This window comes from Aquarana catesbeiana, linkage group LG01, assembly GCF_042186555.1.
Source record: "Aquarana catesbeiana isolate 2022-GZ linkage group LG01, ASM4218655v1, whole genome shotgun sequence".
Taxonomy (NCBI): Eukaryota; Metazoa; Chordata; class Amphibia; order Anura; family Ranidae; genus Aquarana; species Aquarana catesbeiana.
Window position 1 is genome coordinate 479,058,255 of NC_133324.1, and position 17,372 is coordinate 479,075,626.

The following is a 17,372-nucleotide window of genomic DNA, read 5'->3' on the forward strand; positions in this document are numbered from 1 at the left end:
TCATATACATGTGGACACCCGCACACGCATGTGTGTTTGAGCCTAAGGGTGCACACCCTAATGCAATAGGCTGCGCACACCTATGTAACCCAGATGTTCTCATCTGAGCTTAGAATAATTCTACTGGACATTATCACTTACTAAATTCTTGCTCACTAAAGTTCTTCTTTATTTTTATAGAGCCAGAATAATTGTAAAAAAGTCAGCCAGCTATATTTTCATATTTTATTATAAGGATGGGTTCACAGCAGGGCTGTTGGTCTATGCTAGGCAGTGTTTCACAGCACAGGCAGAATGCAAAGACAAGGCAAAAAGCCTTGCTTGGAATAGGGCATGTTCATACCAATGTGCTGCATTGGTGTGCACTACCACATGGTGCAGCATCATTTTATCGCAGTGTATTGCATGTCAGCACATTACACAGCACCACAGCACATTGTAATGCACTGATGTGTGGAGACTTGAATAAAGTGTCATCTTGTTACACTTTAAATAAAGCTACAAAAAGTAAACAGGGTGATGTGCTGTAACAGCACAGTGCACTGCTCCTCACTGATCCTACACAGCACACTAGTGGCCACGAGTTGTAGCTCAGTCCTGGCGAGAACTAGCTCTTACTTGTTCAACTTAGTTTAATAAAAGTTCTCAAATTTAAAATGCATCCCCCCCTCCCTATGCTCCTGTCCCCAATCGAGCGAGATCACTCACTATATTACACAGCCACTTAGTCATATCTGGCCGTGTTTCTTTGGACGCAGTGTAAGCACGAGTTCTGTTGGGCAGCCAACACACCAAACAAACCAAAATTGAACCACTTTTTTCTAATGCTTTACTGTGCACTATGGTGAGCTGCAAAGCATGTGTGTTTGAGGCATGTTGAATGCCACCACAATGCACCAACACACGTATGATGTGTTGCTATGCGTCGTGAAATATGTGAGTACTCGTTTATTATTATTACACATAAATGAAGAATATTTACATTGAATCATAGCTAAACATATTAAAATTGATTTATACCTTCACAGTTGTTTTCTTCTCAAATTTAAAAGCTTTTGTCTGACCATTTTCTAGGTAGATTTTAAGGACATTAGGCATGAAAAGAAGTGAATTCCCCTACAACAGAAAGACCATTTTAGAAACAGACAAGGTGGGGTACAAGATATTCATGTAAATATGCACGGAAGATCCTTAGAGAAGACCACATTCCTTTAACCAAGATTTCATCTACTTTACAGATTGCAATACTAGGAAAACCATTTTACAGTAACTTACAATATTGTGTAATGGCATGTAAATGGAAATTGACAGGGGGCAGAGGTTCATAATATTCTCACAAAATAAGTAAAATAAGTCAACACATTTTACAGGGACGGTAAATTAATGCAAGAAAAATAAGTCAAATTTCATTCTTACAGGGAATGTAAAATGTTTCAGTCAGTTTTATTAATTTTCTTAATTTAAAAGTGTAGATTAACAAAACGTAACTATTTGGTAAATATTTTTTAATGCAATCCCAGTAGAATGAGCTGGATAAAACTGCTGCTCTCTTTTTGGAGCTCAATTTCTGCTGCTTTTAGAAAGATAAAATGAAATCTATACCTTGTTAATACATGAACATATATAATATGTGCGCTGTGCATTTTCTTTACGATAAATGTGTGTGAGGCTGGAACTTTAACATAGAGTTGGCCCAGTAAGGTACATTTCACAAATATGCGTGTTACCGTGGTACATTTTCTTTTAAGTTTTGCTTACTTCCTTTTTTATGTAGTGTACAGAAAGTGCAGCTTCCTTACTGATAAATGGTTCCACACGTAAAACCCATTAAAAAACATACTGTGCCAAATTATAAAAAGCAAAAGGTATGAATCCACAGATTTTGAAGAATGTACACCTTTTTGTTGCCGCAGGCTTCAGAAGTGGACTGTGCTTAACTAAACATTTTCTGATGACTTCTGGGGTAATATCCTTTTCAACCCCACAGTCCTCACTTGACTTGCGGCCTGGTGCCATTTTTTAGTACTTACTAATAAAACATTTTTCCCAGCAGCGTATCTCCCATATCTAAGGCCCCCTGTTCTTGCAGTTTTTGAGCATCATTCAAAGCAAACCCTGCAGGATTTGGGCATCATATCATTTTTATACAACCTACTTCTTATGAATCTACATAATGCCCTACCTTCATATAAAAGGCTAATTGCAAACTACTAATGCACTGGTACTTAGTTCCTTTGTGGATCTCCTGTTCTGTTTCTACCCAGCTAGCTGGTTTCATGTTTGTCAGGCGGAGGAAACCTTTCTGCACATCTGGTGGTAATGCCCCAAAGTAAAAAGGTTCTGGATTAGGCTCTTTCGACTGCTTTATACCGTGGTTGGGGCCGCTTTCCATAAAGACCCCTACGAAACTCTCATTAATAATAAACCCAAAGTCTTTACCTCTACTCAATTTAAACTAGTCACCCATATCCTCAGTGTCCAAATTTCACAAAACTCTGGATCCCATTAATTCACAGTTACTTGCCTTCTTTCAGATGACATAACAATCTAACCTCTGCGCTTTTATCAAGATAAACACCTTCCCCTTTCCTTTTTGCAACAACCCCCCCTCCTTCTTCCTTTCAGAGGTACTACAGAGGAGTATCACCTTTTCTGGGGTCTTCCTTTTACTCAACTGGACAACCTTTTTGTCCTGCCCTCCCTCATTATTTCCTCTTTCCCTCCCCCCAGTTCTGTTTCCTTAACCCTTTGTTTGTATACCCCTCCCTACTCACTACTATCAAGCATTCCCCTCTCCCTTTCCTTCCCTTTTGGTTCCTTTGCCAGTTTATTTTGGATAGTTGAGGACAAAATTGTTCTTATTGTTTTTAAAATGTATTGTATGTGTGGTAATTCATTGTATGTCCGAATCAACATGGAACAAAATTTTGTCTGTGTATGTTTTGAATTGCATATGTATCTTCCAGTGCTTTGTGTTCATTTGCACTTTTTAATACAACTTTTTAAATAAAAAAAAATATACACAGTTTTTAAACACATGTGCAGCATATATGTACCTATAGTACGAAAACTCACTCACCTGAGTGTGTCCATTGACAATCACTTCTTCTGCAAATCTTACTTTTACCGGATTACTTTTTAATCTGGCCCTCTTTTCCGCAGTAAGAAAGGAAGACTTGGGGCTCTGTGTAAAACAGAATAAGGTTAGTGAACATGAGCTGTCATCCTGAAGTTATTACTAGTTATTCACATCTTATGCTGACCATATACATATACAGTTTGACTCTACATATCTTTTAGATCTAACAACTTTGTAGTCCAAATATTTAGTAAGTCTAGAGAAGATTATGTGGGCTCACTTAACCTTCTACAGTAGCACTAGCATTATACAACAAGCATCCCCGGATCCCCAAAATTCCCATAATATAACATCACAAGGGAGACTAATCAGAATGTAGAATGAGGCAAACTAAAGCGTGAAACAGCTCTAACCTGAAAAAATAATCCCCTCATCACTAATTTTATGTTGCTTTTGTTATTAAGCGGTAGAAAAGATACGTTTGATATAATATGTAAAGAATGTTACCTATTATAGACACATGATAGAAAATAGATTAAAAAAAACATTATAATGGAACATAATTTAATAAAAAGGAAATGGGAAAAAGAAGTAAGAGCTGGGTTTACAGTAATTCTGTTAATTACTAAAAGTGAATCCCAGGTAACCTTATCAAAATGTTTTTTGGAATTTATTTAAGAGCTGCTTTGTAGAAAGTTAAACATTTTAATATGATGGTGATGATATAAAGAAAGAAAAGTTGTAAAATACGGTTCAACTGAATAATAAACTTTGAGATGAGTTAGGTATTTATTCCAGGGCTTGCAAAGTTTATGAAATTGATTTGGATTGTCCTAAAAAAAAATTCTTAAAGGTTTATAAAGTTAGCATAGTATTTAGGCCATTTTTGGGGGTTTGGTAGGTTGTTGCTTGTCCAAAAGTTTGGAGTCAGTGACTTTGCTGTGATTAAACTTCAGTTAATAACAGTTTCTTGAAAGTTGTAGTTTGAGATAGAATGTAGGAAAAATTCTGTCCTAGCTTAATGTTTTTGAAAATCATCTTTCCATTTCAATTTATGGCCCTTTATTTTTAAAAACTATAAAGATTGTCAAATGTACCATGTTTTCTAAAGCAATGTATTTAATCTGTAGATCAGTCTTTATCAACCAGGGTAAAGTCTGGGATTATCAGGGGGGCCATGAAAAAAAAATCAACACACTGGTGTGAACTAACTGCATTAAGTTAAGAAAGGCTAGTATAGTAATGTGAACAAGGCTTCTGGGTGGCCACATGAAGCTGCACGTTGCTGTGACATGTCCCCGTCACTGCTTGCGATGAAGGGGAAAGTAAGCTCTACTGGCATCTTTTCCATGCAATCTTGCTTGATTCACAAGTCTGCCTTTACCATGCTGAAGTTTTCGTGTGCTTTGTTGTATGTTGCAGTAGCAAATAGGAGTTTTGACTTACCTTTAAAATCCCTTTCTGTTAAATCCCTTTCTTGGACTACTGTACAGAACACCAGCTTATTCATAGACTACTGGGTTATATGCTGCAACCTTCAGGTGCTTGGACACCGACAAACAAAGTTGTCAGCTCTATATAACTCCTCCCACCAGCAATCTTAATTTTTTTAAGCAAGCAATAGGAAGAAATCACAGAAATCACAGAAATCAAGGGGAGCATTTTTCAGGTAAGTCAAAAATTCTATCACAGGACAGCGCACAGACTTATTTGGTTTGGGTTTTGTTTTGGCAACAGGAGTGCAGTTTTGCTTCACAAATTAAAACAGGTTTTTTTATAGTTGTATATTGGTTGAACTTCTTGTTTGTGTGTCTTTTTTTAACCTGACGAGTCCAGTCACCAAGTCAAATTAATTAAATTCAAAGTATACACCATTCTGATCAAATAAACCACACAATGCAAAACATAAATGTGGCTTATATGTATAGTTAAAGTATACTACAAAAAAAAAAAACACAGAGTAATACTTACTGAGGTACTTCGAAGAACTGTTATATTAAGGGTGTCAGCAGAATCTCTGTAACAAAAGCACATATATGTTTTTTACACCCTGTATTCATAACAGAAAAATATTTAACATGCAATACCGTTTATAGCTAGTACTTAATGGATGCAGTTACATATTTGCTGACTTAAAGCAGAATTATTTTACTGGTTTCTGAAGTAACAATGCTACCAAAGATGTATTATTGCAACACTATCCTTAAATTGTAGATCAGAAATGAAAAATAATTTCCAATCCATCTATAATTCATATGAATAAATCATGTTGATCTGTGCTTAGCTGGGTGAGTTTAGTCTGGCAGTAACATGTGGTGTGGGACCAGGAGGTTTGGTACCCAAACTGGAGGAACAGAGCACAGAATCCAGAAAAAGGGTTGAAAGATTCTTGAATTGTAGAGTTGTAGGTAAACAGTCAACAGGGCAAATGGCAATCTGTAATCACAACACTAGTACAATTGTTATAATAACTGCGACACACTCTTGCAGGAACAGTTCCAGATATTCTACTGTGTTTCTCCGAAAATAAGAGTCTTATATTAATTTTGGCTACAAAAAAAAACACACTAGGGCTTATTTTCAAGGAATGTCTTATTTATTTACGGTATGTACAATAATCTACATTTAATCAAATACAGTCATGTGATCTTCTTCTGGAAAAAAATATATATATCCTGATCCTTTAAAGCATGACAGACAGCACAGTGCCTGTGCTGTGTCATTTATCCCTCTCTATGTTCAAAAAAAACTGGAATAATACATGTTAATACATAATAAAATGTTTTTTAAAAAGTTCCTGTGTCCCCTGTCTTCTCCCCTCATTCACCTGTCAGCTCAGGAGTCAGCATTATGAAATTCTGTTATCCCAAAACCTTGGTTAAAGTTCTTGTAAAATGATGTAATCCGTTCTGTTAAAAGATTATATAATGTACGAGTGTGTCTCACAGAACCCACCGGAGTTCTTCTTCCCCATGCCGTATACTGCGGAGGGAGGGGCCGAGAACTCCACTGACATCAACCCCGCTGACATCAGCCCCGCTCCGAGCACTGCAGAGGGAAGGGCCACTGACGTCAGCTGAGAGGAGAAGAGAAGATCTCCAGCGGGTCACGTAAGCGCCCGGGGGTGCTGTAAATAAGGTATTTTCCACAATAAAGTTACACAAGGAGACAAACTGCACGTTATATAATATTTTTACAAAATGCATTACATGTTTTTACAATGACTTTAACTAGGGCTTATTTTCAGGGTAGGGCTTGTATTGCAGCCATCCTAGAAAATCACGCTAGGTCTTATTTTTGGGGTAGGGCTTATTTTCTGGGAAACAGGGCAGCAACTCAGTATTCACTGTTGGTACAAAAACAAACACAGTAACAAATACAGCAACGTTGGTGGCCCACATCTTTCAGTACTGCATATGTCACACTTGCATGGCCTACATTACCAGGCGCTACATCTGCAAGAGGGAAGGCTGACTGGCGAAGTAGTGGCACAAGCAGCTCTTGAGGAGAAGTAGCAGAACCTATGTAAGAATCTTCCAGTCAGTGGGCAGCAGAGCATATAGTATTGTCTCTAAACTTTCCCTCCTCATGCAGTAACCTTTCCCCGAGGTTAAAGCCTCGTTCGTACACACGCTTAGATTTTCAGACAACCGAACAGCATGATAGTCTCATGTTGAAAGTGAAGAGGTTACTAATAATACGAAAATTTTCATATGACAGAATACAGCGTCAGAAGTGATGTAATGTGTTTAATAGTTTTGTATGTATTCTTTCATTTCTGAGCATGCGTAGTCTTGCTCTTACGATTTTTTTTCGTACAAAAAGCATACAAATGAAACAAAAATCGGACATTGTGTTCACATCCGACAAAAATGTTATAGTTTGCACATCCAGCTTTTGTCTGACGGAGAAGTGGAATCGGCTCTCGAAAGCACCGTACTAACGATCTGAAAATCAGCAGACAGCTACGAATTTTGCCATCTGATTTTCGTATCGTGTGTACGGGCCTTTAGTCACTGCCCCTGACAAGCATGGTTCCTCTCCCTACTCTAGTTACTTGCAGAATGCATGCCAACCCTAGAAGGGCACTACATTTATTATTAGCATTTCCCATACTAAAGATGGCCTCCAAAGCTCACTCAGACCACAACTCCCCTGATGACACCTGCAAAGTCTGTGGAGGAACAATGTTCCTCCCAGCCTAAACTTCCACCGACACAGTGGCACAGCAATGCAGCACTACCTACAGCATGGAGGATATACTACACCTGCCTACAAACAGGTCTGCAGAATGTTGTTTGGCAGTGGCGTCGCTAGGGGGTGGCTAATGACGCTATAGCCCCTAATCTGGGGCCCATAGCCCCGAGTCTCTAGGGCAGGGGTCGGCACCTGGCCCGCCACTGCTGAATGCGGGCACCCGGCCCGCGGACATTATCACAGGGCTGGATGGGGGTGGGAACTGCAGGAGTTACCTTTTTTCATTAAACAGCAGGTAATTGGTTGCAATCCTAGCAACCAATTACCAGCCTGTTAATGTGAAAAGTTAACTTCAGTAGTTCCCGCCCGCATCCAGGCCTGTGAGGCCAATCTCAGATGCTCTGCTTGCTGTACACCTGTGTAAGGTAGGAGAATTCTACCTACACAGTGTGTGTTTGTGTGGTGAGGTACAGGGGACAGAGGACACTACGGTGGGGAACAGGGGACAGAGGACACTGCAGTGGGGTGGGGTGCAGCGGACAGAGAACACTGCAGTGGGTTGGGGCGCAGGGGACAGAGGACACTACAGTGGTGGTGCAGTGCTGGGCACAGGTGAGGCTGCATTGCTAGGCACTGGTGAGGCTGCATAGATGGGCACAGCTGAGCCCTGCATTCTTTATGTAGACAACTCCTGAGCCCTGGGGCTCTCTGGGGACCCTGATGTAAGGGGAGGCTCTCTGGGGACCCTGATGTAAGAGGGGGGCTCTCTGGGGACCCTGATGTAAGGGTGAATCCGCACTTAGATATGTAACAATATTATATATTATATACTATATATATATATATACACACACATGTATATTCTATACATGTGTATGCCCACCCAAGCATATGACTTTCTTTACTTCGCTGCTATGGGCTCTAGCCCTGGATCTTTTGTAGACCTAGCAACACCCCTGCTGTTTGGAGCTCAGTGGTTGAGGACCACCTGATTGAATACTGAAGGACAACAGTTTTGATAGAGTGTAATCCATCTACTGTAGGAAATGACAATCATTTTATAGTTTTCTGAAATGAGTGTTTATAATTGAAGGTAATCTGTTTGTAAAACAGCATCATTACTGTAATACACAACTGCCATACATAAATGTTTTTCTATTATTACAGTTAATATGATGGCTCCTGCCAAGCTTCTGTGCTAGTGTACATTGCAGATCATTTGAAATAACTCATTGGCACTTCGGATCACTGCAAGGGCAAGTATGATATTTCTAGGCTGTGTTTTGTATACTGCAACATGCTTTAATAAATAAAGAAAATGCTCATATGATATGTGATCATCAATCGGCTATTTTCAGTTTACTAATGCACTATGCAAAACTCCCACCTAACTATAGCCAAAACAACCCACATGGCTGCTATGGGGTCTGGGGGTTGGAGGGCCCCTTAGAAAATCTTTATGCAAAATAAAGATAACACAGATCCTGTACTATATCATTAAATTCAGAGAGACTGCAGTTGATGCAAAGCCAGCCCCCTTGTGAATTCTCCAATAAAAAAAAACTGATGTCACATGCAGAGGAGTCTTCAGGATCAGTCCTAGTCACAGCACCTCTTGCTTTCTCTGAGCATTTGTTTAACTGCACCAAGGTCCTGCGATATTACACTCCAAAAAATATCAGTTGATTATAAAAAAAAGATTGAGCAACAAAGACAGAGTAGTTGGTTGGAAAATGAAAGTTATACTTTTTTTTCTGCATTGCTGATCTTCCCTGAAAACTTTTATCCTCAGCACTGGTCCCAAGTAGTGTACCGACTATGCTGACAGCTATCCTTCTGCTTATATTCGATTTTTGGCCTACTTCATGTTAAGCTCAGTGACACACATCATTAGAGTTGACTGCCAGATGACATAAAGAAAGGTTGCTGGGGGCCCCATCAAAATTTTCCTATGGGGACTTATGGTCTGCAGTTACACCTCTGCCAACATGGGCAAATATACTGCATATAGCATTGAAGCGTAGGAGGACTTTTAATCAATGCACAATCTATAGAACATAATTGCTACAAAAATTAGACTTGTCTAATAACAGCATGTTAACATACAAAAACTTTTTATCCCAATTCCTGCGTAAATATCTTACAACACAATAACTAGAGTAGGTAGTGGTGGTATCTTTTTCTATTTCCACTGTCATGCATAATCCAGCATGGTTAATGTACTGCTAAAAGCATGCTCCTCTGCACTTAGCATTATACAATGGCAACATACAGGATACATTACCTGATCATGTCGCCTGCTTTCTGAGCATGAATGTTTTCCACATTTTCATTGTTTATTGCAGATATCTGGTCACCTGGTAAAAGCTTCCCTTCAGCTGGACCTCCTGTGAAATGTAAAGTGGAAAAGGTCATACATATGTATCAATAGATCCCCATTAGATTATGCCATTTGATACAATAATTGTGCCATGGCTTGTGCAAGTAAGTTGTTTGCTTACTGTAGGTCATCTGTAGTTTTTATTTACATATGCCATTTCCCTGTTGAGCTTACATTTTAAAAAGCAACCTTGGGCCAGAAGTAGCAATGGTTGAGCTTATAACAGTACCAAGTAAAAACTGCTATGCTAAAAGCAGAACATTCACCATATTAACTGTAATCTAAATTCTGTGTAATCCACCTCAGCCAGATGACAGAGAGCAACTCACAGGGTCAGTAGGTGGGCAAAAGGAGTGTACTTCCTGGACTCCTGTGTGTGTAAGTTTCTGTCTGTCTGCATCCTACATTACCAATCACATTTAGACTTCCAAGGCAGGTTTTGATCTGATTGGTGGCTATTAGAAGGCTCTTTGTGCTGATATTAGCAACAGGTGTATTCCTGGATCAGCAGATTAAAAAAAAAGAGAGAATGGGATAAATATGTACATTATAACAATGCCAATGCCTGGATGAAAAAACAAAGTACTGAGAATGTGACCCATGCTCCCTGTATACTTTTAAAGCAGGGGTCTCCAAACTTTCCAAACAAAGGGCCAGTTTTCTTTCCTTCAGGCTTTAAAAGGGCCAGATTGTGGCCAGTGAAAGCAGAAAATGCTGAAGTGTCAATGGGAGTAAACCATGCCTCATCATTGATGTCAGTGGGAGGAATAGTGCCTTTGTTGGTATCAGTAGTAGAAATAGTGCTTCATCACAAGTGTCTGTAGGAAGAATAGTGTCCCATCATTGGTATCAGTGGAAGGAATAGCGCCCCATCATTGGTTTCTATAGGAGGAATGATTCTGCATCATTGGTGTCAGTAGGAGAAAAGGTGCCCCATCACTGGTGTCAGTGGGATGAATAGTGCACCATGGTTGGTGTCAGTGGGTGGGTTGGAATGGGCAGGATAAAAGCAAGCAAAGGGCCATATCCAGCCCTTGGGCCGCAGTTTGGAGACCACTGATCTAAAGGTTCAGTTTTTTTTTCCTTGAGTGTACTTTTAATCAGGAATTTCAGTCAGGATAAAATTGTCATGCATATGATATCTGGTTGTGCAGCTGCTGATTCTATTCAGTTGTGAATTCTAGCAGCCCAAAAGTAAACATTACAAGTCTCTTCTCAAGGGGTGACTAGTTGGTTACATTCACAGCATGAGAACCTGAAAAGCTACTGCCATTGAGTTAGACTGTATTGTGTGCAGTGGCTAGTTTGCAAAAACACCAAGCTCTTTTGTGTTGTATATATGCAAACAGGTTTCAGTCAAGTGGGGTCATATGTTGAAACCTTTGTGTGATATTAGGTTCCCATCCAGTATCTGAAAGGTTGAAAAATGTGTGTAGAATGTCAACATGGAAATTAGATCACACCAAAAGCATCATTGCGCAGGCACATCCAAAATATATGATATCCGGTGGCCAGATTTCCACTGAATTAAGGCAACTCTTCAAAATTCTGAGGGCTGAATCCCTGAATGTGGTTTACTTTTATAATATTTTATTATAACTTTATTGTTATAAATCAAAAAACTGTTAAACATTTTTTTTTACAATAAATAGTGCCAAGGTGTTTTTGGGCTTGAAGTTCCATGACGTAGGCACGTACCTTAGTTTCACCTGCTACTCACATGCTACCAGGGAACACTGAGCTTGAAGTCTTTCAATGTTTCTTCAGATACAATTGTAAGAGATTGGCTTAATATAAATAATATTATCGGCATGTATTATTTGAAAAAACTATTTTTAAGCATGGAGTGTGGCCATACTCTGCTCTGCAGCATTACAAAGTGGTTCTGCTTTGATGCTCCTTCTCACTGGCAGTCATTGAAAACAATATACTTCCAGTGTTGCTGATATTTAATTGACACTTTTTTTACAAGGATTGAAAAAAATGGAAGAGCAAGTAGATACAAATAGTGAAAGTCAAACCAAAAAAAAGGTACACACTGCAATAATTACTCAAAATATGTGCTCATAGAAAACATCCTATACTTTCACTATAATAAGAGGGTAGTCTGGCTGTTTCCAGTTCACAGTTGCTTTGCTTTACTTTAGCTTTTAGAATGCATTTTTAGGGACATTTTTGCACAATTCAACTATATAATGCTTGATGATCAGGAAACCTTTAATTTGTTCAAAAGAATAGAACCGCTTACCTGTATTGACAACGGTAACAGTAAGGGGTAGATTTTGAGATATATCAAAGCCATAGTTTTCAAAATAAGGATCTTTTTTTATCTCTAACGTTAGATTCAAGGAGCAACCATATTGATTTGGTCCAATAGGAGGACTCTCGCCAATAGAGACCCTTGCACTGTGTAGAAAACAATATAAGAAAAATCATGCTAGATGAATTAGCAGCAACATTTGAATAAAATTCTATTGTCATCAATATAGTACCTAGTTTTAAAATTAGGTTTAGTTTGAATTACATATATACTGTATACTGCAATGTAAACAGCAATTAACAACCAGTCAGCTCTAATATTTTGTGTTCTCTCAGTAAATAATAAAATTAAAATAACAGTGTAGTTGCGCTACTGTAAAAAAGGGTCAATTGACACATGTAGCAGCCAGCATCAACAAAGTAGTGACAATGTGAACAGTAAAGGGAAAAAAGCAATGCAGCATAAAATTCAGGGATGAGTGATCCATCCAATTGTGACTATCAACTGTGCGACGTGACGTCCGCCGTAACCAGGATAAGGTTATCCTGGTACTCGATGGACGCCAAACGGCGAATGGTTTCGCCTGTGTCTTTCAAGTAGGAGGGGGCTCGACACACCAGCGGTTGTAGGTAGAAATCGATATAGCGGCCGATTCTGGAAGAGATCGAATCTATTCCGCTTATGATCGGTCTCCCAGGAGGTCTAGTGGTGCTCTTGTGTATTTTCGGGAGAAAATACATAACTGGAATTCTGGGACCCACTGGGACGAGGTATTCTTTTTCTTTTTTATTTAGAATGCCTCGTCTATATCCCCGATCTACAATTTCTATTAGTCTCTTTTTGAGCGTCTTAGTGGGGTCATTATTGAGTGCTGTGTAGGTCTTATCGTCGCTGAGAATGCGACACATCTCGAGATGGTAATCTTCCTTGTCTAAAATAACAAGGCCCCCGCCCTTATCGGCGCGGCGGATTACTATGTCCTTGTGTTCGCACAGGGATTTTTAATCCAACTTCATTTTCAGATGATCATATACTCTCTTAATAGGTAATTGGTCTAGGTCCCTCAATACTAAATAAAAAAAAACTTTAATGGCAGGAGCCATATTGTTCGGGGGATTGAAGAGTAAGGGGTTCGCTAACCCTGAGTGCGTTACTCTTCTCTCATTACCCTCAGTCCCCGCTGTGCTTTCAATCTCCGTGTTAGCGGGATTGCTAAGGAAGTGCCTTTGAATGTTGAGTTTCCTTTTGAGTTCATTTGGATCGATCGATCCTCAAGCCTGTATGACACCTAGCCATACGGCAAACGTGTCCACCGGTTCCGGTAAGCGTATTTGCTCCATTTATTTTCTGCTGTGGATATTGAGTACTGGAACACCACCTCTGTGAACCACGTATCACCTATGAGAAACCTCTCATTCATCCAACATTCATACTATTCACCTTCATCGAATATTCATATGACCATAATGTCCACGTTATTGGTCGCTGATATGATCATGGACTCACCATAATTTTATATTTGTTTTTTTGCATTTTTCTACATCTAGCTATACACTATCACGTTGCACAGTTGATAGTCACAATTGGATGGATCACTCATCCCTGAATTTTATGTTTAGCGCTGCATTGCTTTTTTCCCAATAAAATTAAAACTAAAATCTAATAGACAAAATTTGAATGCAATTTTTAATAAAATAGAATTCATCAGAAAGATAAGCAAAAGTAGAGCAGTTATAGCAACCAATGAACACGGTACCAATGCGGAGCCACAATTTGAAAATAAATTAAAAGACACGCCTCTATAATGATTGCTGAAGACACAAACTCTGATTTGGCTCCAATCTTGGTTCATTAACCCTACTAAATTATTTTAAGTGTACCTAATATGCAGAAGTGATTATAATTCCTATTTCAATTTAGGGAATTTTAATTTAGTCTATAAGGTCCTTTTTCGAAGGATAAACTGAGTAATATATGAATATGTTGCCAACACCACATCTTTATATAACAGAGTAAATGCCCCTAAAGGATATTCAATAAAAAAGGGGTATTAAAGCTGGGCAGGTCTTTTTCTTTCTAATCCTTTCTTTGTTTTTGCTTTTCATTCTTTGGTTTTATTTCTTCAGAGACCTTCTGTTTTTTCTACTGTTTAATGTAAATCATTCATGAGCACCACATAGCGAAAGTTAGGGAATAACAATCCTCCCATTTGAGTAGCATTCAGTTTTTACATAAAAGAACAAAATGAGACTGGAGGAAGGTCCTCAAACAGATCAAGCAGGCATGTTTTAGGTGAAAGAACATTAGACAGAGCAAATGAAATGAGTCAATAAAGTTGATAATTTGATGATATGATGGAATATATATATATATATATATATATATATATATATATATATACTGTATGTGCTTAGGTCAGATTTCATGAATGGGGTTTGATATCACTTTAAGTGTATGGTCTTCAGGAAAGAACAAGGGGCTGTTAGCTTTCTTTATATTGCAGCAGCGATTGGGGGGGGGGGGGGGCAGAGTGGGGTTATTATTTGTGGACAGTGGATTCCTGGCTGTAGCACAGCTGTACGTGAACAGTCTTGTCAAACACATTGCATACTTTTGTAGATTTTTTTTCTCATTTTTACGAATACACCTGTAATCATCACACTCTGGAAAATGTGTCCTCTTTTCTTTTTTTAGTCTCACCCATTAAAGTGTTATTTACACATCTTTCATATACTTTAGTAGCACTTCAGATTCTCAAATAGCCTAGAATAACTGACTTGCCTTTGCAGTTCTGTCTTTGGTATTTATTTTTTCCAAAGTTTTTTTCATGATTTTTATCCAGCCCCTGCATGTGCAAGTGTCATAAAGATAACTGAGTGGAGACCAAGGAGTTAACAATTAAATAAATAGATTATACTAAGCTTACCGGGATGAATTATCTCGTGACCGTCGTAGCCATCTCACAACCATCTGTTCTATTCGGTGTCCTTTGCGGGTCTGAAATAAATTAGTGTCTGGATCCTCCATTTACCTAAACAGAATTTGAAGACTGAAAATGAGTGAGCCAGTTTGAGACGGATAAACCACCTTCCACAATGACTACCTAGAATAGAACCAATGTTGATAAAAGCTTTTTAGGGTAACAATTTTTCAGATTTGTGGATGTAAATTGTATGTTCCTTCTCAGCAGACAGCATTGAACACTATTTTCATTCAAATGCTTGAAGGTCTGACAGTACAAGAGCTAACAGCTGCATTACAGAATTTCTTCTCTGATCTAGTGTTAAGGAGCCTGTGCATGCATCAGACACTAAAACACTCAGGCATTAACCTACTCTGGCTGCTGTTCAAAATACTTGTCCGCACTCTTGTCCAACCTAACCATCATTCTGTCTTTGTGCTATAATTATGTGGTTTGGTACATGACCATCTTTCCCTGAACACACTACAACTAATATGTTCCTTTTCTTCAAGCTCAGTCATACTATTCATTGCATTTACACATGGGAAAAAGAAGTAATTTTTATTGCTACATTCTGAATGGTATTCCAACATACTTTTATAGTGCACCACATGTCACCCCCTTGTGAAAGTAAAAAAGATCAATAATAAAGGTAAAAAGTATTTAAAAATAATAGGATATAATACATTCATTAAAAAATAATAAGGGCTCATTCACACTTAAGCAATCCATTGTGTGCGCATGTTGGCATTAATATGCATTGTAATAGGGCAGCCTATGAACTGTCAAAATAAACTTGATCCTTTTTTAGTTTAGCGCTACCCCCACAGGAGCTGCTTGGTATGATGGTTCCCCTGTTCTCTGCCACAACTCTTTAAGCCGCTAGGTCCCTTAGACACACCTGCTTATAAGTTGTAGGCTGCTCAAACCTCTGTAACTTATTTGGAACTTAACCACTTGCTTACTGGGCACCTAAACCCCCCTCCGGCCCAGACCAATTTTCAGGTTTTAGCGCTGTCACTCTTTGAATGACAATTGCGCGGTCATACAACACTGTACCCAAATGAAATTTTTATCATTTTTTCCCACAAATAGAGCTTTCTTTTGGTGGTATTTGATCTCCTCTGTTTTTTTTTTTTTTTTTTGTTAAAATTTTTTAAAAAAGACCGAAATAAAAAAAAATACAAAACCGTTTTATATTTTGTTAATAAATTTTGCAAACACAGAATTTCTCCTTCATTGATGTACGCTGATGAGGCTGCACTGATGGGCACTGATAGGCTGCACTGATGGGCACCAATAGGCTGCATTGATGGGCACTGATGGGCACTAATAGGCGGCACTGAAGAGGTGGCACTGGTGGGCACTGATAGGTGGCATTGGTGGGCACTGAGAGGTGGCACTGATGGGTGGCACTGATGGGCGGCACTGAAGGGCATTGATAGGTGGCACTGAAGGGCACTAATATGTGGCACTGATAGGTGGCAGTGATGGGCACTGATTGGTGGCAGTGATGGGCACTGATGGGTGGCAGTGGTGGGCACTGATCAGGACTGGTAGGTGACACTGATAGGCAGCACTGCTAGGTGGCACTGATTGGCACCACTGGTGAGCATTGATAGGTGGCACTCGTGAGCATTGATAGGTGGCACTGATTGTTGGCACTGTTATGCACTGGTGGGCTCTGATTTGTGGCACTGTGGTCACTGGCAGGTGGCACTGGCAGGCATTACTGGTTGGCACAGATGAGGCGGCTTCGCCGCTTCCTCTTCCGGACCGAAGTCCCTTGCATTACCGATCTTCTGTTTACATCATGTGATCATCTGTCATCGGCTGACAGCTAATCACCTGGTAAGGGGCCGGGATCGACCCCTTACTTCAATCTGTGATCACCCGAGTCTCATTGTCTTGGTGATCACAGCGCGAGCAGGGAGCGTGCAAAGGGGAGGATGTCTATTGCCGGCCTCCCGGCAAAGTAGGTCCGCACTGTAGCCGTCATTCGGCTATAGCGCTAATCTGAAGGAGTTAAAGTGGATGTAAATACGAAAAAAAAAATTGAATTAAGGCTTGCACCTTGTACAGTATAGGATTTCATGTCATCTGTGCCCAGTCTTGCCACGAAGAGTTAATTCAGCTCTGAGTAATCCTCTTATCTTTTTTCAGTGAGATAAAAACGATCAGACAGAGAAATAGATGTCCGTTTCTCCCACCTGATGTGAGTGACAAGTGATTTACCTATCTCATGCTCAAGTGTGAGAGAGGCATTCTGTGTACATTCTGTGTACTTCAGATCCCCTCCTCCCTTTCTTCTCCAGCTCTCCCAGGATTGGCTGCTCCACACCTCAGCAAGATTGGGTATGCTGAAGTCATGTGGTGACTTTCCCAGGTTTTGACTGGATGTAAGTGATCATGGGGCATAATCCACAAGACCAGCAGAAGTTCAGTGTAAGAAATATCGATGCCTGGCCAAGGGCAGTGTAGAGGTGGGTGAGGT

The 17,372-nt window shown here is 39.5% G+C and overlaps 1 protein-coding gene across 2 annotated transcripts in view; it reads right to left on the bottom strand.

Annotated features, from left to right (window-relative positions):
* Nucleotides 1-17,372, bottom strand: part of FRMPD1 (FERM and PDZ domain containing 1) — a 286,616-nt gene that overhangs the window by 105,277 nt on the left and 163,967 nt on the right. For both annotated transcript variants that reach the window (XM_073591547.1, XM_073591539.1), the window contains exons 2-7: nt 14,843-14,947; nt 11,905-12,062; nt 9,561-9,663; nt 5,051-5,096; nt 3,080-3,184; nt 1,021-1,116 (exon numbers count right to left, since the gene is read on the bottom strand). In XM_073591547.1, coding sequence (XP_073447648.1) covers nt 1,021-1,116; nt 3,080-3,184; nt 5,051-5,096; nt 9,561-9,663; nt 11,905-12,062; nt 14,843-14,943 — 609 coding nt within the window. In that variant the 5' untranslated portion in view covers nt 14,944-14,947. The remainder of the gene's footprint in view (nt 1-1,020; nt 1,117-3,079; nt 3,185-5,050; nt 5,097-9,560; nt 9,664-11,904; nt 12,063-14,842; nt 14,948-17,372) is intronic.